Genomic DNA, 26,044 nt, shown 5'->3' with positions numbered 1-26,044 from the left:
AAATCTAATTAGTAAACTAAATTAACCATATAAACTAAATTACTGATCTGCCCACATTGTCACTGTTTGATAATTGAAATGATCTGATGACATCACCGTTCTGTTGCATTATTTTTACTGTTTAACCCTGTGAAGCTGCTTTGAAACAATCTGCATTGTGAAAAGTGCTATATAAATAAAGTTGACTTGACTTTATTGCTTATCAATTTCCAAGATTTTCTGTATCAGGGGTTTTGCTTTACTTTTTAATGGCAAGGATCCCTAAACAATCCCCTTGTGAGATCAATTCTTTATTTGGCTTACAATATATAATATAATTATAACAGCCTATAATATAATATAACAACTAATTGAAGTATTTAAACTGATATATTGCCTCTAATATTGAGCTATTTGGACCGCAAACATGACTCACTGCCGCTAACACATGATAATTCTCTCTATGAAACCTGTAAACCGCATTCGCCGGTTCTAACACTATACGCACGATACTAATTGCGGTTGACCAGAGCACTGCAATTATTTCTCTTTTAAACTACAATCAAATGGATTTCTCCCCGCATTTTGCGTCTGTCTGCACGTGCGCAGCTTAGAGGGAACATTCGTCAGTAAGCGCGGCGGTAGAGCGCAAATGACGTGTGATTTTTCAAATCTGAAACCACCGCATTTGATTTGAAATGTGTCACAATATCCTGCGATATCTGCACTGCCTGCACTGTCTGTAGTTAGGCCCCTGGGTCGGCTTTAATAACAACTAACAATTATGGATTTTTTTTTTTTACCATGCCTTCATCGTTTATTTTTTAGCAACTTTACAAAAGCCTTTATATATTGTTTTACTCTATGTTAAGTGTGTGCCACTTCTAACAATCGGCAATTGTATAAACTGTGATAATAACTTGATATTTGCCACTGTTGTCATAAAAAATTAAGGAACTTAACAAAACTACACATAATATTCTAAAAGATTCTTACACTGTTTTCATCAGGGATGAATCAGGAACTGCTTCATATTCATGATTATGGGCGGAGCTCTATGACATCACTGCATGTGTGTGAAGACTTCAGTGAAAGTGAAACTGAACAGATGAACCTGAAGCTTCTTCACAGCAACATTCAGAAACTCTGAAATCAACGATCAGATTTGATATTCACTCACAGGTAAGGAAATGCAAGTTCACTAGTTTATGTCATGATGCAATATAAGAATGTTGGTCAAATTAAGGGTGTTTTCACACTGGCAGTTTAGCTCAGAAGCCAGATAGAAAGCACAGTTGGGCTGCTTCCAGCTCACCGGCATGGGTGAAAAGATAACGGCCCAGATCCGTGCCGACTGTGCATAACACATCTGGCTGACAGACGTCTTTTTCTGTATGGACCAGCTTCGGCTGAACACAGTTGCACTGCTGCCAGGTTCATATTCTGCGTAGCGGTGTCTATTAAGTTAGTTTTGTCACAGGCGGGCCACTACTAGAATTAAGGAACTCGGCCACGTGGAAAAAAGTTTTGGCGGTTAAATCCTAATGAGGATCGTGCAGACGAGCGTCTTTCATTTTCAGCTGAAAAAAACGACGAGTAATTTGATTAAATTATTGTTCTAGTGTTGTCTGATGTTTTAATTGTCAAGATAAAAATTGTTTTTTTATATATATATATCTAGATGCAGGTGCAGGTTGCAGGTGCAGGTTGCTCAGGTTGCCCGGGCAACTGCCCATATGCCCTTCTCGACTCACGTTGCCCTTCTGAGGTGGAAAAAAATAAATAAAAAAATTGTACAATGGATGCAGAATTTCACGTAGGCCTAGATAAAAAGAAATAAAAAATCGCAAAGCCTCATTCACTTCCATTTTCGAGCCCCCGTCCGAAAGTGAAAGTCAGTAGGGGGGAAGGGCAAACTCTGTTTGCGTGTAGGGCTGAACGATTTTGGAAAAAAATCGAATTGCGATTTTTTAACCAATATTGCAATTGCGATTTAATATGCGATTATTTTTTAAACTCTTTATCTTCTGTATTATTCAACAATAGGCTTACATCATTGTATAGTAATGGTGGAAATCTTTAATTGGTACCTCACAATCCGATTCTGGGAGTCACGATCCGATTCCAAAACAATTCTTGAACTTTTTCCTTTTTAAGTTTTTAATAAATTAATAAGATTAATATTAATAATTAATATGTTTTTTATTATGATATATGTAATTATAAACTTTTTAAAATAACTACACATTATAACATTTTAATTAAAACAATTGCATGTTAATAATTTTAAATATAGGCTATAAACTAATATAGCTGCAAAACAAAGTAGTAAATCATAAAGAGAAACAAAAAAACATATTACAAGCAATGAACAAAGAGTGCTTTCAGTATTTAAGAGTGTCTGAACTGTGAGTGATTTTTCTCTTTCTCAGCTTTACTGTTGTTTGATTATTAATGATGACATCATAGACAGCGGGAGACCTGCATTCACACTAATGCACAATCTCTTTTGAAATATAAGATGTTTTTGCCCTGTCTGTTTAATTCATTAAACATTACTGATGGTGTTTACATTAATTTAGCGTCATAAAAGCATTTTGAGACGCGCACAGACGCGTGATTTAACCACTTCCATTGGCAGATGTGTTGCTGCAAATTCAAACAAGAGAACCAATCAAAAGCATCAGAATAGCATTGCTTTACTAAACAACCTTTAAATCACAGGAGACCTCGCGCACATCAAAAACAGGCAAAGCAACAAACTAATATTATTCAACATATCCTAGCGTTTTACAGCAAATATTCAGATCCTTTTTTAATCATTAACATTTTCATAAGTAACTGAAATTTAATTACACTTTTTTTACATTTGTTTTGTAATTAAATTACATAACTGCGTTACATGTCACTAGTTACTCCCATACTAGTACTCAGCATATGCTAAAGATGGAGATGGTGGTCCAGTGGGTTAAACCACTTAACTGATATGCAGAAGGTTGCTGGTTCAATCCCAGCGGTCACCACCAGTGTGTCCTTGAGCAAGGCACTTTACTCCATGTTGCTCCAGGGGGATTGTCCCTGTAATTAGTGCACTGTAAGCCGCTTTGGATAAAAGCGTCTGCCAAATGCATAAATCTAAATCTAAATCTACTCCCCAACATGTATTTAACATGCAAAATACATAGGCTAATATATTCAGTATATATAATTATCAAAATCCCTCTATTCAGCCGTGTAGATGATATATTGTCATTACTTATCTTTTCAGTCATGGCATCCTCCAGTGGTCCAGCACTAAATGAGGAGCTCCAGTGCTCCATCTGTCTGGAAGTGTTCACTGATCCAGTCACCACTCCATGTGGACACAACTTCTGCAGATCCTGCCTGAGCAAGTGCTGGACGAACACAAAGACCTGCTTCTGTCCACTCTGTAAAGACACATTCAGCAGAAGACCTGATCTCAAGATTAATACAACACTCAGAGAGGTTGTGCAACACTTTAATGAGAAGCTTAATCTAGGAGAACCTGAGGTGTTCTGTGACGTCTGTGGTGAAAGAAAGCAGAAAGCTGTGAAGACCTGCCTGACGTGTCAATGCTCTTACTGTGAGACTCATCTAGAGCCTCATCTCAGTGTCCCACGTCTAAAGAAACACAAACTCATCAATGCTGTGGAAAATCTGGAGGATTATATATGCCAGAAACACGAGAGACCTCTGGAGCTGTTCTGCAGAGATGATCAGACGTGTGTGTGTCTGTCCTGCACTGAAGGAGAACACAGGACTCACAACACTGTTCCTATAGAGGAGGAGAGTAGAGAGAAGAAGGTAAAAAGATTCAGACAAAGCACTTTAACTTCCCATGAAATGCAGTTCCCTATCAGTCAGTCACATTCAATGTTACGTTGGACTGAACTGATGTATAGGGATCTTGCCTGAGAGCCCAATCACCTTCGAGTGGCAACAGAACAAGCCAACAAGTCAGATTTGTGTCGCAAGCCACTCCCCGCTTCCGGGTATATAAGGCAGCTTGCAAACTCGCACATTAAGCTTTTGCTTCAGAGCAGAGCGGACATTGTTTCACTCTGCTCTTCGATCATCATTCAGTGAGTCTACTGAACAAGAGGGAAGCTGTTCCTGTGTTGGTGTGACGGCACATTCTAGCAGAGATCACGGTTGCTGAGTGCTTGCACGGTTAAGTGCAGTGGCTATACCCCTGGGTGCTTCAACATCTAAAGAGCAATTTATGTAAAAGCCGGACTATTAAACATGGTGACTTAGTAAACATGCTGATGCTGCCTCTTTTTAAGGATGTCATTAAACCTGTTTGTTTCTGCATGTGGTCGTTTCCTGGCCTCGTCTGACAGCCCAAGCATGCTGAGGTAACATTCGTTCATGAGTCATGCACTCACTGCAGGAAGATGACCATTGCGATGCTGAGATAAAGACTGAGATACCTTGAAAAAGGTGGATTCCCCTCTTCTATTCCCTGATCTGGTCTTTCTGCGCAGCAGAGAGCCATTTCGGTTAATTTACAGGGTGATCTTAGGATTACAGTGGGAGCTCTCCCACTCATCTTTCACATCACAGGCTGTGGAGCTTCCGTTTGTCGATCGCTGCATCAGAGGACAGGCTTGAGTCATTGGGGGATGAAGTCATTGAGGGATGAAGATTCGAATGTGCTGCCCCCTTCGGGGAGAGTACCAATGTTGATCGAGTCCAACCTGATTTCATGACCATGATTTCAGCTCCAGAAATGAATCAACCATGATTTCAGCTCCAGGTTTGACTCCACAGAAGGGAACAGCGCAGTCGAATCTCCATCCCTCAATGACGGATGATTGGATGATGGTATCTCTGAATGATTGGTGTCTCTGGGTGGCACACAGTGAACAGCAGCTTTCCAGTCCCTTTCTTCCCGCAAGTGCACGAGGAGGTCACAACATCGTGGAAGGCACCTTTTTCTGCCAGAAACCGTTCCGCTGCCTCCTCTGCTCGTACTACCCTCGATGGCGGGGTGGCCAAAGGATACATGGAGATCCCCCAGGTAGAGCGTGCAGTTGTGGTTCAGTTATATCGTCTGCGTCTCCTATCCAAGGCCTGTAAGTTCTCGGCTACATTCGCAGCCAAGGCTTACAGCACCGCTAGACAGCCCACCTCTGCCCTGCATGCTATAGCCCTCCTGCAGGTATATGAGGCCAAACACTAAAAGAGCTGCATGAGGGTAGTTCTGGTGCAGGGTTGATGCAGGAGCTTTAGACAACGACGGACCTCGCCCTCAGGGTGATGAAAGTCACTGCGGCTTCTCGGCCAGACGATGTCCACGCTAGTGGTCCAGGAATGCCATCTCTGGCTGAACCTGGTCGAGATAAAGGAAGAGACCTAAAGTGGCCTACCTCCAGTGGTAGTTAACACTATCACTTCAGTTAGAGCTCCCTCTATGAGGCATGCTTACGCTTTGAAGTGGAGCCCCTTTATTGCTTGATGTTCTTCTCGCTTGCTGTATTCACACCATGTGTTTGTACATGGACCACACTCAGAACTTCAGAACAGCTCTTTGTCTGCAATGGAGGACAGCAGAAGGGAAAGGCCGTCTCCAAAGTGCCCACTTGAAAGTGGATGCCATTGCTTGGTTTACTAATCCCAAAGCGAGCCGTGACCCCTTGCAGTGAGAGCTCCCTCTGCTCAGAGTAATTGTGTGTATGCCCAGTTGGTCGACCCCTGTACTAGACAACTTTGAAACGGTATTGACTCCACCTCTGGACAAGGCGAGAACTTTCATATGTAACACTGCCCAAATCGTCAGTCTATATGAGTAACTCCACATGTTACCTCCCTATGGGCAGGATGTGGTTTCCGTAGCATTCCTTTCTGGTTGGAATAGGCACACTTCCCAGTGTTATCAAGTAGTCTCACTGTATAGGGTCAGAAGGGACACAAGTGATCGGCATTCTCCATGCAAAGCCATGTCCTTTCATCCGCCCCAACACGTGCAGGGGGACTAGGCGGCTTACTCTGGGCAGTTGTTGTAACACTTTCCAAAGGGATCCAATAATTCAATTCAAACCGACGTAACGTTGAACATGAATGACTGATAGGGAACATGAACTCTAGGTTACTAATGTAACCCCCGTTCCCTGAAAGAGGTAACAGAGATGTTACGTCCCATCGCCACAACTCCTGTACCTCCGCTGAATTGGCAGGGACTCCGTCTCGGCTCCTCAGCAGAAAACTTAATGTGAGAGTTTGGCATATAAACCCAGAAGCAAGGAATGGCTCGCGATGTAAATCACACTTGGCTTGTTCTGTTACCACTGAAGGTTGACTGGTAAAAGTCACTCAGGTGGGATCCCATTATGTCAGTTCAGTCCGACGTAACGTCTCCATTCCCTCCTTCAGGGAATAGGGGTTACATTAGTAACCTAAATGTTTTATTTCCTGTGTCTTGACATGTTGAAGAACCTGTCCTTTAACCCCCCCCCCCCCAGCAAAATCCAATAGTCTTTCCTTACATCTAATAAAAGCTGCATAATTTTTTTTCTAATTAATAAAACTGTCAGAAGATGGAACGATATATTCAGTGATAAATGCGTCTGTGTTTTTCTCTGTATGTAGAATCAGCTGGTTCAGACACAGATAGACGTTCATCAGATGATCCAGGACAGAATGAAGAAGATTCAAGAGATCAAACACTCAGTAGAGCTGAGAAAGGTTTGTGCTTCGATCAACCCCAGTTTATATCCTGACTTATGGTCACTTCCAATCCCCCTCTCCCATTTCACTTTCTGTTCACTCTCCAACTATCCTACCAAAAATACATCTCAAAAAATTGTATGCATCATAGTATTTCAATCTAATTAATAAAGGTGTTGAATACATTGAGAGTTCTGCCATCTTTTAGTAATCTTGGTTTATTGCACTTGAGTTGTATGCAGTTCTATTGGAGTGCTTTGACACTCAAGAGCAGCATGAACATTTATTTTGTGTTACACTGAAAATCACACATTTGAACTCTTTCCACACCTTTGATGGAAATTTACGGCTTTCTGTGTTTTCACTGTTATACAGTAGGGAGCGCTATTATACATCTTCTGAAAAAGTACGGAATCTTCTGATCAAAACACAGGTGAAGAAGCAGAAACAAGTGATTGCATATGTAAGCATATGCATATGTAAAATAATGCAATCAACATTAAACAGCATATAAATCAAATCTGCCCATGTTACCCTAATGAAATGTTGACCCAGGACGAGCTATAGGACTATAAAGCTTCGGGGATGTCGATGAGCTCAATCTACTCCATCTATGTTTTGATCATCTTTCTGAACACGATCCAAAAATGCATTTTTGCTCAAAATATTGCTTTTTATTAAACTTACCCTGTTGATAAAAAATAATGCATTAAGATAGAATACAATTGTGTTCTTTCTTTTACTATATTGCATGTTTCAGATATTCATTCAACAAACTATTCTGGGGGCCATGACAATTTTTTGAAAATGATCAAAAATGCTGGCAGTAGCTGGCAACTTTTAAAAAAAAAAAACGCTGGTGGGGAAAGAGTTGATTGACATGAGTTTAATTGATGATGAGAGATTTTCATTTTGTGGTGAAGTATTCCTTTAAATAATATGTGAATACATAATAGATTATCAAATAGAACATCTTTTAACTGTTGTCATTCATCAGAGAAACACAGAGGAAGAGAAATCCTCCATTGTTGAGCTCTTCACTGATCTGATCTGCTCCATTGAGAGATGTCAGTCTGAGCAGCTGAAGATGATGGAGGAACAGCAGAAAACAGCAGAGAAACAGGCTGAAGTTCTCATTAAAGAGCTGCAGCAGGAAATCACTGAGCTGAAGAGGAGAAACACTGAGCTGGAGCAGCTCTCACACACTGACGATCATCTCCACCTCATACAGGTCAGTCAAAATCTGTCTCATCAGCCATCATGTACAATATTACAGGACAAACCAGAGGTGGGGGTCTTGAGTCACATTATCATATTCTGTTTTTGCTCTATTTCTCCAATGACAATAGTTCCAAACAAGCCACAGCAAAAGAGGTGCACCGAAATTTTTGAAATGTTTATCAAAAAATTAAGAGCTTGGTGTCTCAGATTCCTTGGGTCATGCCGAAAGCGTCAATACTGACTGTTTTTAACACTTTGACATATCGAATTTGGTAGGATTCATTGTCAGCATGTCTTGAAGGAACCTGAGAAGTTTGAACACAGAGCCACCTAGTGTCCCAGAGATATAAGGTTTTTCATAAAAAGGTTATTTCAGCTTTACAGTTTCTGTAAGAATGAAAATCAACAAAGACTTTTTGCTTTCCTGTTCAAACCCACTCTTTCTTACCACCATTTGTAATTCCTAAAGTCACAAGAGGTGCTGATACTGATCAAGGCTTGACGGTCACAGCTTTGGCTGTAAGACATTGTAAAACAAAGGCTCTGACCATTTTATCATGCTTTAGAAATCATACAGAACAGAAAGAAGCAGTAATAACTAGGGCTGGGTATAAAATATAGATTTCTCGATTTTGATCGATTCTTACTTTTATAAAACAATATAAATTCTTAAATCCAAAGAATCGATTAGTCATCCTGTTTTCAGTTAATGAATGAAATAAACATTGTAGCACGCCTCCAATCCAATAAATTGCAACAATCTTTGTGCTTTATTACTATTGATGTGAAACAAAGTCTCAGATTTCTAATTGCGTCTATTTTTTTTAAATGAAATTCAAAAACATAAATACCGTTTTGGCGCTGTGGCGTGAGATCGCTCTGCTGCAGCTCAGCTCAAGAGGAGCGCGGAGCAAACATGAACGGATCTTCTCTTCCGCCTTAAAGGGTTAGTTCACCCAAAAATGAAAATTATGTCATTAATTACTCACCCTCATGTCGTTCGACACCCGTAAGACCTCCGTTCATATTCGGAACACAAATGAAGATATTTTTGTTGAAAGCTGATGCTGAGAAAGGCTTCAGATAGGCCTCCATTGGCATTCAGTACATTCACACTTCCAAGATCCATAAAAGGCACTTAAAACGTCGTTACAAAGTCCATCTCACCACAGTGACTCTACAAGTGAAGTTTTAGTAACTAATTTCGGGAGGAGCACGTCCAGATAATTAAACCTAATTAAACCCAAGTGGAGCACCCTCAGATAATTAAACCTAATTAAACCCAAGTGGAGCACCCTCAGATAATTAAACCTAATTAAACACATGTGGAGCACATCAAGCCAATCGATTTAATCAACAATAGGAGGTGTATATATACAGCATATTTACCTTCTTTCGTTGACCGTCTTTATTCTTAGCATGGACTGCTAGCAAGGTCGCCCCAGCCCACGCTGTATAGCCTAAAATAGCTCAAACAGCTCGAAGCAATTCTACAATGCTAAAATCTTTTCCTTACAGATTTCTAAACCATTTCGGCCGCTTCCATCAGCATTCACAGTAAAATAAATTCAGCTTTTCCCGGATGTAACTGTTACTTGTGTTTGCCACAATTCACAATTGCGATTATGACTTCTAAATTCTAATCGTTGTTCTAAATGCATGTTAATAGCGTTTTGTTTTAGAAAAATGAGGACAGAGTCAACCACGAAAGTGCTCGGACAGTGTAAAGAGTGCACTCCGCAAGGGGAAACTACAACAAGCCTTTCTTGCGATCTTGCCGCCTCAGTGTAGCCTATACAGACATAATTTTCACACGCGAGAAGTAGCCTACGTTCATCATGGAAACACACGCGGTAATGAACTATAAATATACTTGCTGGTAAAGCTAAATCACTAAAATGATGACAGTACAAAACCGCATATTATGCCAAACGATCAGCCACTTGTTGGAACCAGCTGATAATCACTGCTTCTTGACGCTCGCTCACATAAGCTCGGTCACACAGGGCTCGACAGTGCGACCATATACTCACATTTGCGGAAAAAAAAATAGACGTGTGCGAACTAGTACACTGTATCTTGGAGCACCCATTTCCTTAAATGTAGCATCAATACCTTACAGTAGGCTATATTGTATACCATGTTATTAATGATTATTTTATGGCATCTTATATTTTGGGGATAGAAAAACATATCAGGTTACTGCAAACTTCAAAGGCTATTTCAATAAATACATGTGAAACTCACGTTTTAGATTCCGAGCGTTGTACGGGCTTGCACAACAATGCTTCAGTTCAGAGCAGTTCACAATCAATGAATGGCGCACATCTATGCCAAGCGAATATTTATGAACAATGACAATGTTTTCTTTATTGTGATTTAATATTGTTTGTTGTATACATGCATAGCGCTTCACACGGAGAGCTGGCCTGAATGGTCGTTGCGAAGTGTAAGCAATCTCACATATCTGACATTCCATGGGGTTTATTATCCACGTCGATCCCACGCACACATGGGGCAGTTCGCATACACTCCACTGACAATTGCGTTACTGAACAGAAAAATCCATCTACGGACTGCCCACTCATCAGCGAGTGAGTGAGAGAGAATGCGTTCTGCCTTAAAGGAGCAGTATTCAGCGAGGTAAAGTATCCGCCTAGGCTGCTTTAGGGACCGTCTGCAAATTCACCACACAGTGCTAAGCGAATCTCAACAAACCATTCAAATTAATTTTTACAGGGCCATGGTAAATGCCTAGCGAGCAAAATTATTTGGCTTTCATGATCCAAAGGTTGTGAATTCCTACTGGCCAGACTGACCTACAGGTGAAATTAACTGGAGTAAAGCTCCATGACATTGGACATTCGATATCCAAGGTTTTAGGGACTGTCTCTAAAGTTACACATGTTTCTAACTTCAATAGCATTTGAAGAGAATGGCTTAGTCATAAAACCAACTGTAAAGTGTTCATCTAGGTGTCAGGTTGATGCACACATTTTAGATTTTTATTTTTAGATTTAATAAAATAAACTGTCAAATTACATGAAAATATGGACAATTATTTCACTAGGCTACTGTATGGGCTCATACACAAAATATGCTAGATTTAAATGTCATAGCTGTTTCCCTAATATGAATGTGGTTCTCCATTTGTCTGTCTAACCTTTTCTCCAGTGCAGCAGTGGTGCTGTTCCCTCTGCTCCCGCAGGAATTCAGTTTCTCTGGCTAATTTCTCCCTCTGCTCCCACAGGAGCTGAGTTTCTCTGGCTAATTTCTCCACTGCCATAGCAGTGCTTCTCCCTCTGCTCTCGCAGGAGCTCAGTTTCTCTGGCTAATTTCTCCCTCTGCTCCCGCAGGAGCTCAGTTTCTCTGGCTAATTTCTCCCTCTGCTCCCGCAGGAGCTCAGTTTCTCTGGCTAATTTCTCCACTGCCACAGCAGTGCTGTTCCCTCTGCTCTCGCAGGAGTTCAGTTTCTCTGGCTAATTTCTCCACTGCCACAGCAGTGCTGTTCCCTCTGCTCCCGCAGGAGCTCAGTTTCTCTGGCTAATTTCTCCACTGCCACAGCAGTGCTGTTCCCTCTGCTCTCGCAGGAGCTCAGTTTCTCTGGCTAATTTCTCCACTGCCACAGCAGTGCTGTTCCCTCTGCTCCCGCAGGAGCTCAGTTTCTCTGGCTAATTTCTCCACTGCCACAGCAGTGCTTCTCCCTCTGCTCTCGCAGGAGCTCAGTTTCTCTGGCTAATTTCTCCACTGCCACAGCAGTGCTGTTCCCTCTGTTCCCGCAGGAGCTCAGTTTCTCTGGCTAATTTCTCCACTGCCACAGCAGTGCTGTTCCCTCTGCTCTCGCAGGAGCTCAGTTTCTCTGGCTAATTTCTCCACTGCCACAGCAGTGCTGTTCCCTCTGCTCCCGCAGGAGCTCAGTTTCTCTGGCTAATTTCTCCACTGCCACAGCAGTGCTTCTCCCTCTGCTCTCGCAGGAGCTCAGTTTCTCTGGCTAATTTCTCCACTGCCACAGCAGTGCTGTTCCCTCTGCTCTCGCAGGAGTTCAGTTTCTCTGGCTAATTTCTCCACTGCCACAGCAGTGCTTCTCCCTCTGCTCTCGCAGGAGCTCAGTTTCTCTGGCTAATTTCTCCACTGCCACAGCAGTGCTGTTCCCTCTGTTCCCGCAGGAGCTCAGTTTCTCTGGCTAATTTCTCCACTGCCACAGCAGTGCTTCTCCCTCTGCTCTCGCAGGAGCTCAGTTTCTCTGGCTAATTTCTCCACTTCTGCAGCAGTGCTGTTCCCTCCCAGAACCTTCCAATCCTACGTGACCGCTTGGAAATGTTTAAAGCATTCCACTTCTCTTATAACATGCATACCCTCAAATTTTCTCTCCTTTCAATCAACTCGTTTCCTATCTTAATACCGTTAAGGGCGTCCAAGTTGGGTCCATCAAATTCTACCCGAGCGTCATCAAAAAAATTCCGCAATCGTTGTATGGAGCTCTCCCCAGGAAATTCACGAACCTCCCTCCTGATCAAGGGTTCAGCGATCACAATACTAAATGTCCTCTCAAAATGTATCCCTACCCTTCGTACAGGTTACCAGCCCATCAGTGCAGCCTGCATACCTAACCCTTATTTTAGCTTTTTCGGTTTCCTAGGATGCTCAGAAATTGCGACCAGCACTCAATGGCGAAACCATATCGTACTTAATCAAACGATCCAAGACAGACCAAGTAAAAAAAATAAAATAAAAATAAATAATAATAATAATAATAATTTGATCTTCATTTTCAACATCCTGTCTCCAATCCAACCATACCAAACCCTTCTTGCGTACCTCCAAATTAGGAAATTTCAGGCTAAATCTGCTTCTGAACCCCTTCTTATAGACGCTTCCAACAAACCCATTACACGCTTCTGGTTCCAAAAACATCTCAAATCTGTTCATCTTTTCTTTCTCTGTCCGGCGAGGTTTCCTTTTCCGATTGCAGTGAGTATTAATCTCCCTTCGGATGCCGCGAGGGCCCTCCCGGTCACTATCCAACTTTTTCTTTTTCTCACCCAGCGAGGCTTACTCGTCCGATACCGTGAGTCTTGTTCTCCTTTCGGATGCTGCAAGAGCTCTCCTGGTCAAATGCTTATCTTTCCTATTTTTCTGTCCAGTGAGGGCTCTCCTGGACAAACCTCTACGTTTACCTTCCACCCGTCTGCCAACGAGTCTCGATCTCCCGTCGGATGCTGTGAGAGCTCTCCTGCTGGGTGTTTCACATCTCTTTCACCGTACCGTTGACCGATAGGACCCACTCACCTGATGCCAGGAAGCCGCTCCAGACAGAGGCTGGGTGGGCCCCCTCGGTCAGTCATCCTCTTTAATTAGGACGCTCCGTTTATCGGTTGGTAGGGCTCACCCATCTGACGCCGAGAGTCTAATCTCCCGCCAGATGTGGCTTGAACCCTCCCGATTGGCCATTTCAAAAATGATGCGCTCGTTAAATCTCGTTGCTCCGTCTTTTCCGGCCGGTAGGGTTTTTCCTCGTCTGTTGCAGTGAGCCAGGCCCCCCTCAGACGTTGCAAGAGCCTTCCCAATCGGTAATTTTTGAGGATGCTCCTCATTTATCAGCCGGTAGGATTGTTTCTCGTCTGTTGCAATGAGCCTGGCCCCCCTCAGACGTTGCAAGAGCCTTCCCAATCGGTAGTTTTTGAGGATGCTCCTCATTTATCAGCCGGTAGGATTGTTTCTCGTCTGTTGCAGTGAGCCTGGCCCCCCTCAGACGTTGCAAGGACCTTCCCGATCGGTCATTCTAATTCAAGGTTGCTCCTCATTTATCAGCCGGTAGGGAGGTTTCTCGTCTGTTGCAGTGAGCCGGGCCCCCCTCAGATGTTGCAAGAGCCTTCCCAATCGATCGTTCCAAATCAAGGTTGCTCCCAGTACATCGGCCAGTAGAACCTGTCCGCCCGACACCGTGAGCTGCTCCCATCAGAGGCAACACGGGCCCTCCTGGTCTAGCAACCAGGCTTATCAAAACACCAGGCCACCAATTATCTGCGTATTTTGGGGTTTTCTGGTGGCTGTCCGGTTCTTTGCATTTTGGGGGATACTCTGGGTTGGGGCCAAAATTCCGAGCCCGGAGCCCTCCCCCGGACAGCATGCCAAATACGCATAATCTTTACTCCATTTAATTTGATGTAAGTGTGAACTCGTGAAGTGAAGTTTTAATAACTAATTTCGGGAGGAACACGTCCAGATAATTAAACCTAATTAAACACATGTGGAGCACATCAAGCCAATCGATTTAATCAACAATAGGAGGTGTATATATACAGCATATTAACCTTCTTTCGTTGACCGTCTTTATTTTTAGCATCCCTCCACCACCCCATCTCCTCACTTTGATTTAATAAACTCTCATTAGACGTCAACACAATCCATAATAAAATACAGTCTAGTTCTAGACCATCTCTATCACGGGGGGAGACTCTGGGTTCGGGCCAAAATTCCAAGCCCGGAGCCCTCCCCCGGACAGCACGCCAAATACGCATAATCTTTACTCCATTTAATTTGATGTAAGTGTGAACTCGTGAATAACTTTACGATGCGACGACAATAGTTTTTGTGCGCAAAAAAAAAATCAAAATAACACCTTTATCCAACTTGTTCTTGTCTTCCGTGTGTGCCTCCACGACGCATGCGCGAGAATATGACGTAGCGCCGGGGTTCGGGAATCCATGAAAGGCACACTTTAGCCCGATTTTGAGAACTACGTCGAGACCTAAAGCACGATCAATGTAGAATTCAACAGCTTAGATACGCGCATCTTCCTCTGCTTGTAAACAAATCGCTTCTGGGTCATGTGTCCGAACGCCGGATCTGCGTCATATTCTCACGCATGCGTCGTGGAGACACACACGGAAGACAATAACAAGTTGGATAAAGGTGTTATTTAGATTTTTTTTTTGCACACAAAAACTATTGTCGTCGCATCGTAAAATTATTGTAGAGTCACTGTGGTGAGATGGACTTTGTAACGACGTTTTAAGTGCCTTTTATGGATCTTGGAAGTGTGAATGTACTGAATGCCAATGGAGGCCTATCTGAAGCCTTTCTCAGCATCAGCTTTCAACAAAAATATCTTCATTTGTGTTCCGAATATGAACGGAGGTCTTACGGGTGTCGAACGACATGAGGGTGAGTAATTAATGACAGAATTTTCATTTTTGGGTGAACTAACCCTTTAATACCAGTAACAGTGCCAAATATGATAATAAACATGAATGAGCTTCTGAAAGTGTGTTAAAAGATACAGGACAACTTACCGAAATCGTATCATGTCAGACATAGAATAGCTCAATCAGTGTTTCAACGGCCATCTCTTCCATACTTTGAGCTTCAAAACTGCTCATCAGAATCCTATGGGTGACGTCACGGACACCTACGTCCATATTTTTTTACAGTCTATGGTTTCAACCGCAGAAAGATGCAAGTAAAACAGCTTGTAAACAATGTCATGTAACATCACATTTACCTCAGAAAAACCATATCCAGTGTCCATAAACTCGTTAGTCAGCAGGAAAAATTTACTCTAGAGAGGAGCATTTTGCTAATTATATGCACCACATTACATAGGATATTCCTTGTCATTTTTAATGTTCTTCAACATTTAATGTATGTATGTACGAATAAATCTGGCAAGTTTTTATGACAGCCACCATTTAAATGTTTATATTTAAAAAAACGAATTGGAGTAGAATTATGATTATGTAATTGTTAAGATAATATTATAACTTAAGTTAATTTTTACCTTCAATATTAGTAGGCTAATGTACTCAAGGTCAATCAGCTGACTCCCATCACTGCATGAAAAGTGGGATTTTCGACCCCGTAAACGCCTGTATACTCCTGGAAATCTCCCTAATTTTCGGCAGTTTTCGACAATTTAGAGGCAGCGAACGTCGCGTTCGTCTGTGCCACAAATTGTCGTAAACGAACCATGACGTAGGTGGAGAGCCCCCCGCTGAGAGACAGCGCGGAGGTGCGACACCTCTAATTTGCATATGAATAGCAGCGAAACCAGAGAGTCAACGGCCAGACTTGAATTTACTCACTCACTAATGGCTGAAGCCACTACATTTAAAAAAGAAAAATCCCTCGTGATTGGTTGGCAGATCACTGCAAACCAATCATTATTGGCCCCCCTGGCTCATTATAAATGTAAACCCCAATAATAATAATAAATATATAATTTATGTTGTAATAATTTGTTTCATATTAATGTTATTGTGCTATGAAGTATTCATACCATCAAGGAATATATGGGAAAATTATACGGACCGTGCCGTTTATTCAAACAAGGGGCTTCATTTATAAGCATACAGCTGTTCATTCAAAGAAAGGGCTTCATTTATAAAACACAGCGGTTTACTCAAAGAAAGAGCTTTATTGTTAAACACACAACTATGTACAGTGCAGCAGTAACGTCTCGTAATGTAATGTAGAGTTCGGCGTGCTCCAGGCTACTAGAGCGCGGTGGCCGCACAATCCATCCAGAAACCCCGTCAACAAAGCCGTCTTCCTCGTCAAACATGAGTTCAATGGTCGCGGACTTCCAAACGTCCACCTCATCCAGCACACTCTCGCTTCCAGCAACTGTAATACAATCCATAAAGACAATTAGCAACCTGAAAAATACTCACATTGACAAAAAACGGATAATAAATCTTACCCTTTTTCTTCTTGATCGACTCCGAGCTAAACTTCGCAGTTTCCGCCTGCGATGTAAGTTCAGGTTGTTTGTATCTGAAGCTCCGGCGTGTCGATTCATAATACGTCTTACAGGCAGCTGGAAAACAATTACATGAGACTGGTATTAATAAAAACAGTCACGGTAAAATTAAACAAGGAATGAGAAACACATTAGAAGTTACTTACACACAATGTCGTCTTGATCAGCGGTTAAATCTGGACTCGCGGAAATCTCTCCAAGCAGATAAGAGCTCACGGCTTCGTTATGAGGCGAGGATAGTCTGTGTAAACAAAATGTGCAGTTTTAAGCTCGGATCTATTAACGCGTCCATTTCCTTATACAGCTGAATAAAAGCATATTCTTTAAATCGTTACATTACCCATGCTCTGGTTCATAGCGCCTGCAGTTTGCCTCAGAGTTGTGAAGACGAAGACAGCCTCCTGAAAATGAGTCCAAAAAGTTCGTCGCGTCCACGCAGAGATTGAGTTGAAGACGGTGTCCTGTCATAGTTGATCGCGAAAAAGGAAAGCAGCAAAAAACATACAAAAAAGTTTAAAGCTCGTCTTCTACGCGTCATGGCCATGACCTCGACCTCGCACCTCATTGGACTAGGGCTCTTATATGGAACGCGCCCGGGGCCAAATCTCTTTATACGAAACGCGTGACTTATGATCGTTTCAACCTTCAACACGCCCTGTTTTCCGCTTCAACGCAGCAATTTTTAACGTGTTTCTTTTGTATGTGTAGACACGCACATTCTGGTCGTGTAACAGGCATACACACACAGTCGACGCACAGTTTTAACATGTTAAGAAGACACATTTGAACGTGTTTCTTAACGCGCACATTCTGTACATGTCGAAGTGTAATATTTTTTTTTTTTAAAGACTTACCTTTAGATGTAGCCTAGGCTACATACATATTAATATAAGATATTAATTAATTGCTTAACTGACTACTGTGCTAGAGTAAAGTAACCTAATGTTACAATGTATATTAAGTAAATGCTTAATATTATACAATTATTATAATTTATCTATATGGGTTATTGTTTGTTTTTTAAAGTTAGGCTATATATAATTTCTAAAAGTATAGGCTAATTTACACAGCACATATTTATTACTGAAAACACAACTTTATTCACTTTCACATAATAATATTTTTGTAATTTGGTGTTTAGTTTGTTGTATAGTTTGTTTATACTGTTCTGTCTCTGTTTTGTTTCCAGGAACATCTGATGAGTGCTATAATAAAATGACTTCATTATATTTAAAATATGTTTTGATATTCATTTTATTTATATTATTAATATTTTATTTACCCATAAACGTGTCTTTAGGAAGTCATAAGTTATAGAGACAAGAATAACTTTTGCCATTTAAATGCCACATTCATTTACTGAGGACCCATACAGCCAATGATCATGTGTGAAAACACATACATAAATTGATCACTTAGAAATCAAAACTAAGGTTTGAGAAAGAAAGAATATGCATACAACAAAATATATTGTTTCATAGCAGCTTCAGTAACAAGTTCAAAACAAATTCTGCTGTAAACCGGCTCTAACAAGCCAAAATAGTGTCAATATTCAGCTCAAGTGACTTCAGTGTTGATTCAGTTCAGTTGATTTCAGTTCAACTGTAAATTCCTCAGTTGTGCATTGTGTGTAGTTAGATATATGCAAAAACAACATTTTTGGAAATAGTTAAAATAGTTTTGCACAAAGTGTTGCTTTTGCAAGAGATGTCTGATGTTTTGTGTGTAGAGTTACAAGAAATGGAGCCATATTTTCAGAAATTGTGTGTAAGCAATTAGATAAAACTGTAAATGAATCCAGTTTATTTTAGTTCAGGACTCATAGTCCAGGTGTTAGTAATCTGTGCTTAATCTTTGTTCCAGGCAACAATTTTTTAACTCACGATTAAATAGATTAAGGCCTACTCTTGGCATAATTTAAACCCTGTCCAGGAAACCACCTCTTGAAAATCTGCATTGATAATTCATAAAATGTGGTGTGAGCTCAATTTAAATGACAATTACAGAAAAACACAATCTGACTTAACTATAAACAAACAAACTTGTACTTTTCACATTTATGATTAATAGCCATTTAAAAAATCATTCACAGTGCAGGGTGGAAAAATTAATGTTGGTATGTAAACTGTATGCTTTACTTGATTTATTTGTGTGCTTTGGTTCATTGTCTTGTTGCATCACATAACCTCTCTAAAGGTTGAAGACATGAACTGCTGTCCTGTATTTTTTTATTTTTTTTTACATAACATTGGTTATTGCTAATGACATACAGAGTAATTAATCTACACTGTGAGCCCGGACAAGTTGAATCTACTTAAAAAATTGGAGCAAACTGGTTGCCCTAAAAATTTAGTTATGTGAACTAAAACGAGTACATTTAACTTAAATTTAAGTTAACATTTTAACTTAAACTTTAAACTTGTTTTAGTCAAAAAAATTCAGAACCTAGATAAAACTCCCCCTGCTGCTACTCTGATTTGCATTTGTGTAGCTCACAGCATGTTCATTTACATGATAAAGCCTCCCCTAGAATTAAGGGGAGGGGGGGTCATGGGGGGACAACTGCCAAGCAAGGCCCACGTCAATTTCCTACAATTTACGGCAGTTTTCGGTGTTGCCTGCAAATTGCCGTGCACAGTCGTAAACCTGAAGTTTCACGGCAATCTACAGTGTCACATACTGACGAAAATCCCACTTTTCATGCAGTGCATAGTTTACAACATTAGTTCAGAAAATTGTTTTCTTTGAGAAAATGTTCCATGTTTTGTGCCTGATACATTTCCAAAATAATCGATATTGAATTGAATCGAAACAAATCTAAAATCGAATCGAATCGAAAGCTTGTGAATCTAAATCGAATTGAATTGTGAAATTTGTGTCAACACCCAGCCCTAGTAATAAAATCACAATAGGTAAATGAGTTAAGGCAAGATGTTTATGCACTGGTCAATTTACAGATTTTGGGCTTTTTATAACGTGTTGTTTCACACTAGTGGAAAGAAAACATCCAAAATACACGTTTATGTGTTTATTTTAGTGCACTTATCTATTAGTTTCTGTAGATTAAAATTGCAATACATATCTTTAAAGGCCATGACAGTTTCTCTTAAGCAGTGATTTTATTTAAAGGGCACCTATCATGGCATTTAAAATGTTCCAAATATTGTTTCAGAAGTCCCCAACAACAGTTTTGCATGCATGCAATGAAAAAAAAGACTTTAGTTTTCTTATAATATGCATTTATTTTTACCTGTTTTGACAGCGATTCTCAAATGATTCCTTTAGTGATTCACTTTTCAAAACCCCGCCTTTATGTGACGCTAATCTGCGCTGATTGGTCCGATGACCCAGTCAGTTGTGATTGGTATAGTCTGTGCAGATATTTTCGGAAACGCAACGCCCATCAAAGTCTTATAGTGACAGTAATTTGTTAATATGTGTCAGGAGTTATGAATATGAAAACCGCGTCGATACCGTTTGATTGTAATATGAGCCTCAGCTGATCTCATTCATAAAAAAACTCCTCTATTCTCCTCATGAAGACTCGCGACAAATCAACATCCCTCAGGGCTTTTAGTTCAAAAGTGTGCAGATGAGGAGAAATATTGATAGATTCTCATATGTCTGTGTCAAATTTCTAAAAAGAGGAGTATTTTTTATTCAATACTTCCTCAAATTGCGCAGATATAGCCTATTCATGAGCGATTGAGTCTCTTATGTGTTGTTTTCAATTCATCCTGGCAGCCGGAGGGCGCTCTGTGCACATGTAGTCCATATATGGTACAGACAGACGAAGAAGAACCATGTGCCATAATAGAAGTCCATAATAAAAGCTCCCTGAGATCGCGAAACATGCAAATAGAGACATTTGACGACTAATAAACACACAATCGCAACGATGTATGGTTTGTCTTCAAGCCACTTAGTCTTCAAATGCTCATCCTTGGGCAGATGAAAAAAGTTTGCTTTTGAGTCGCACTTCAGAACACAGTCTCGTCTCCATGATGTTTTCTAGTTTTCACTGGCGTCTCGTCTCCATGATGTTTTCTAGTTTTCACCGGCGTCTCGTGGCCATGATGTTTTCTAGTTTTCACTGGTGTCTCGTGGCCATGATGTTTTCTAGTTTTCACTGGCGTCTCGTGGCCATGATGTTTTCTAGTTTTCACTGGCGTCTCGTCGCCATGATGTTTTCTAGTTTTCACTGGCGTCTCGTCGCCATGATGTTTTCTAGTTTTCACTGGCGTCTCGTCTCCATGATGTTTTCTAGTTTTCACTGGCGTCTCGTCGCCATGATGTTTTCTAGTTTTCACTGGCGTCTCGTCGCCATGATGTTTTCTAGTTTTCACTGGCGTCTCGTCGCCATGATGTTTTCTAGTTTTCACTGGCGTCTCGTGGCCATGATGTTTTCTAGTTTTCACTGGCGTCTCGTCGCCATGATGTTTTCTAGTTTTCACTGGCGTCTTGGAGCAGTAAGTGGGCGTATCGTATTCAAATAACTTGACAAGTTGACGTCATCTAGTCAGAGAAAAAGCTTCGGTCTTCTAACGATTCTTAAAAATGACTCCGAGTCGACTCTTACTTTTGAAAGAAAATAACTATATATACGGTGCACTGTCATATTTCAAACTTTGCAGGATGTTTTTGTTCACTTAGATCTATGTTACACATTACATGAAAGGTAAATTTCAAAATTGCATGATAGGTGCTCTTTAATACTTTTATATTTTCATTTTCATTTTTTTTTTCATTTTTTTAATGTCTATAATTTTTACTCATTTTTATTTCAGTTATTCAGTTATTTTAGTACATCAAGTTACAAAAAAAAAGAAAAATGTTGCCCCGGCATGTGTTTGGATTTTTTGAGTGTGTGTGTGTGTGTGTTTTTAGTGTCAGTTAACTATAATAACCGTCAGAAATCTCAACTTCAGCAGCACTTACACACACACACACACACACACACACACACACACACACACACACACACACACACACACACACACACACACACACACACACACACACACACACACACACACACACACACACACACACACACACACACACACACACACACACACTTTATAGTTTTATTCCTATCTATATTCTGAAGATGTGTTCATATACAATTCTCTTCAATACACTCACAATGCTTTGTTTTAATCATGGTGAAAATTCCTCTTTTTTCTGGCTGTTGACAGTATTTTCTGATTTATGGAGTGAAAAAAAGAGAAATCCAGAATCCCCTCAGTAAAAACCTTTAACTCTAATGTCAACAAAATCAAACAAGAACTTTGAATCTGACTTTATCCAACGTTCAGATGTCAGTTCTGAATATTTAATCTAATTAGTGCATATTTAATTAGACAATATTTCAGAAATTGGATATTTTACCCTTTTCACCTGCGGTGTCTTGCCTCATAAAACATATTTAAAACTCTCTCTCTCTCTCTCTCTCTCTCTCTCTCTCTCTCTCTCTCTCTCTCTCTCTCTCTCTCTCTCTCTCTCTCTCTCTCTCTCTCTCTCTCTCTCTCTCCTGTAGATGAGCTCATCTCTGTACAGTCGTCCACACAGCAAGAACTGGACTGAGATCAGGATTGACTCTGATGTGAATCTGAAGTCTCTGATTTCAGCTCTGACTGAACTGAAGAAAACTCAAGAGACACTAAATGAAAAGCTCAGTCAAACTGGTATGTGCATATCATACAGTGTATATATATATTTTGCTATTAACTATCTAAGAAAAAAACTATTTCAAGGAAAATGATGGATTAAATAACGTTTTAGCATCAGTGACCTGTGAATTATTTTATCTCTGTCTGCAAAAGATCACACTGTTCATAAATATAACCACAACATAACTTCAACCTGCCATGTTAGCATTAGACTGGTGTGATAAAATCACTTACTAAACCCAGTGTATGTAAAGTTTAAATTTAACTCACGTCATAATCAGTTAAAACACTATGACTTTAACTTACTTTAGAGACATGTAAGCAACATGATGTAACTATCCGTGTACAAACACTAACACATCAGCAGAACTCACTACACACCACTGATGCTGCCAATAGAGAGAAACTCACTGTTAACCTGAAATTATTCCTATTAATAATTCATCATTATATTGTCATCTGTGTTCACAGGGTTGAAGTGGGCTCAGACGTTTGCAGGTACAGTGTGACTGACACAATACACTCACAATACTGTTAATAATCTGTATTATATACAGGGTTGCTCATAACTGGTACAAATAAACGATGCTCAGCAGAAAACGTGAAGGAAAGCGCTTTTGCACATGTTTACTTAAGGATTTGGATATCTAATTATGATAATAACAATTTACATTCAATATCTATCTAAATATTAACATGTTATTGTATTGTTGTTATATAAGCTATGCTATGAAGTAACTAGTAACTAGGTAACTAGTTTTTTTATTGGATACTTTTTTACTCTTACTCAAGTAACTATTCAGATTAGTACTTTAACTTGAGTACAGTGTTTGGATACTCACCTCTGTCTGCGCATCTCGTGTGAACACACACACACACACACACACACACACACACACACACACACACACACACACACACACACACACACACACACACACACACACACACACACACACACACACACACACACACACACACACACACACACACACACACACACACACACACACACACACACACACACACACACACACACACACAGTGTTGTCAGCCTCTGAAGCCTCACTATATGAGGACATGAACACATGAACTTCATCTCCAGAGCTGCTCTGAGTCACTTCATGAGCATTTCACAGTTTCATTTGAGAGAAACTACAGTCACATAAACACACAGAAACAGAAACGTCTTCACCGCTTCATGAGTCAAAATAAGTTTGGTTGAATTTAGAAATGTCTCAAAGTAATAATAATACTAACACTACTAATCAGGGCTTAAAAACGTAAAAAAAAAAAAAAGCAGGGCTTTCACTCCGAGCAGAATCGATATTTTAGCGTTTCCGTTTTTGCGTTCCTCATTAAACGTTACTGTTCCGAAAACGGTTTGATTTGAAAAAATACCGGTTAATAACGTTATTTTAATTTAGCCTATACTTTAAACAAATATGTATAAATAAAGACTTATTTTCACTCAATAATAATATAACGCATGATAATTAAACTTGAATATTTATTTCATAACATTTTTAAAACCATAACAGAAATACATGCATTAATTACAAAGCATAAACAGCGGGACAAATATTGAGCTGTTTTAATGGAGCGGAAAGTGGCCTCTATATGCCTAATTCTTTTCAGAAGAGTGATAACATTCTTTGTACATAACTTTTTTTTCAACACGACTTGTTTTAACAATTGCATGAATAAAGAATAAATAAACTGGATAACCATTGCTCTTTTAATGCTGGTATTTTCAAAGCAAACACTGCACAACACATCCTTGCATCCCATAATCAAATTCAGTCAGCTAATAAAGCTTGATCATTTAATGCAATATAACACCATTTAATACGAAGCATTAACCGTCTGTAGAAAACATTGAGCTGTATTGGCAATCTGAAAGACTATCATTTCACTCACGCTTGATCCGTCACGTCACATGCTAAACTACTCAATTCATGATTGGTCACTGCCAAATTAAAATATTAAAGAGAACGATAAAATAACGTTATTAACCGGTTAATGGTCATTTCAAATTAACGTTTCTGTTCAGAACGATTCAAATTGATTTTGATTTCGTTTTCGTTTTTGTTCCTCTTAAAATTTCGTTTGTTTCCGGTTTTCATTTTCGTTACTTGAACCGGTTCAGAGCCCTGCTACTAATAATACATTATTATTAATAATTATTTTTTAAGGAATGAACAAAATTTTCCTTCCATGTTTTAATTTGAACAGTAAATCTCATTGTGCAGAACAGTTTGTTTAATTTCATATAATTAAAAGACAAATCTTCATTTGATTACAAGAAAATACATAAAGAATTTGTGGAGAAAAACATTTCATTGAAATTTATGTTTTTATGAATTAGAGATGCTTTTTGATTATTAAAATTGAATTAAACCATCCAGAAATATTAAAACAGAAAAACATAATTTGGTCAAAATGAAGCAGAATTTGAAAAAAAAAAAAAAAACTTATTTCATAGGGCCCTACATTTTTACTAAATTGTTAGTTTCAATATTTCAATTAATTAGACATGCTTTTTGAGTACTAACATTTAATTTGACCCTTAAAATTAAACTAAAAAAAAAAAAACAAAAAACAAAAAAAAACGGAATCCAGAAAGAATAAACGTAATATAATCTGCCATGTTGAAGAGAAAAGAAGACGGTGAGGAGAGCAGTCAGGAGGAAAGTGATGATGTCAGTGTGTAGGATAAGTGTGAGCACCAATCAGCTTCTCCCCTTGAGAACCAGACCAAACGAGTTATGTGCACCCCTGAATATATACTGTACATCTGAACATGATTCTGAAGTTGATTGATAATGTCTGATCTCTCTCAGTGGATGTGACTCTGGATCCTGATACAGCGAATCCATATCTCATCCTGTCTGAGGATGGAAAACAAGTCAGTCTAGGAGACATTAAGCGGAACGTCCCAGAAAACCCAAAGAGATTTGATCACGCCGTTTGTGTTCTGGCAAAGCAGGGATTCAGTTCAGGGAGATTTTACTATGAGGTGCAGGTGAAGGGAAAGACTGGGTGGGATTTAGGAGTGGCCAGAGAATTCATTAACAGGAAGGAGGATATCTGGCTCTGGAGTACTGCGGATGGATTCTGGGCTCTGAGTCTGTGGAATGGGAATGAATATTCAATTATTGATAATCCATCTGTCTCTTTATCTCTGAAACCTGAGAAGGTGGGTGTGTTTGTGGATTATGAGGAGGGTCTGGTCTCTTTTTATGAAGTGGAGTCCAGATCTCATCTCTACTCTTTCACTGGCCAGACTTTCACTGAGAAACTCTATCCATATTTCAACCCAGGCCGTAATGATGAAGGTAAAAACTCAAACCCACTGATCATCTCACCTTTAATGGATTAGAATATGTGGATAAAAACCAAAATTTGTACAAGTGCAGAATGAACTGTATATTCAGGCCCTTAAAACATTCCAGAGTGTTTCTATTGTTATTTTATAAGGAAATCTCTGAAGTCATTTTCTCTCTTTTCTCTCCAGCTGTTAATATTGAATGTCTTGTGAAATGTTGAGGTTTTTGGTTTATATTGTAATAACTGCAGCATCTGAATAAAGACAAGTGTTCAATTCTAGAACTGATATTGATTATAATCTAAACACATAATTATTATGATGAATATCTGCTCACATAAACATCACAACACAAAGGATATGAATAAATCAGAGGATCTTTATTATTACATC

At 39.8% G+C, this 26,044-nt stretch overlaps 1 protein-coding gene across 1 annotated transcript; it reads left to right on the top strand.

Moving 5' to 3' along the window:
* The first annotated feature begins 1,059 nt into the window (after positions 1-1,059).
* LOC307117652 (E3 ubiquitin-protein ligase TRIM39-like) lies at positions 1,060-25,931 on the top strand. Its single transcript, XM_079802633.1, has 7 exons — positions 1,060-1,161; positions 3,248-3,804; positions 6,592-6,687; positions 7,667-7,900; positions 22,191-22,338; positions 22,795-22,821; positions 25,167-25,931. Exons 2-7 carry the CDS (start codon positions 3,250-3,252, stop codon positions 25,703-25,705), a joined length of 1,599 nt encoding a protein of 532 aa, XP_079658759.1. The 5' UTR covers positions 1,060-1,161; positions 3,248-3,249; the 3' UTR covers positions 25,706-25,931.
* The last annotated feature ends 113 nt before the right edge of the window (positions 25,932-26,044 follow it).

This window comes from Gobio gobio (assembly GCF_949357685.1).
Source record: "Gobio gobio genome assembly, chromosome: 21".
Classification (NCBI taxonomy): domain Eukaryota; kingdom Metazoa; phylum Chordata; class Actinopteri; order Cypriniformes; family Gobionidae; genus Gobio; species Gobio gobio.
This window is presented reverse-complemented; position numbering and strand designations above follow the sequence as displayed.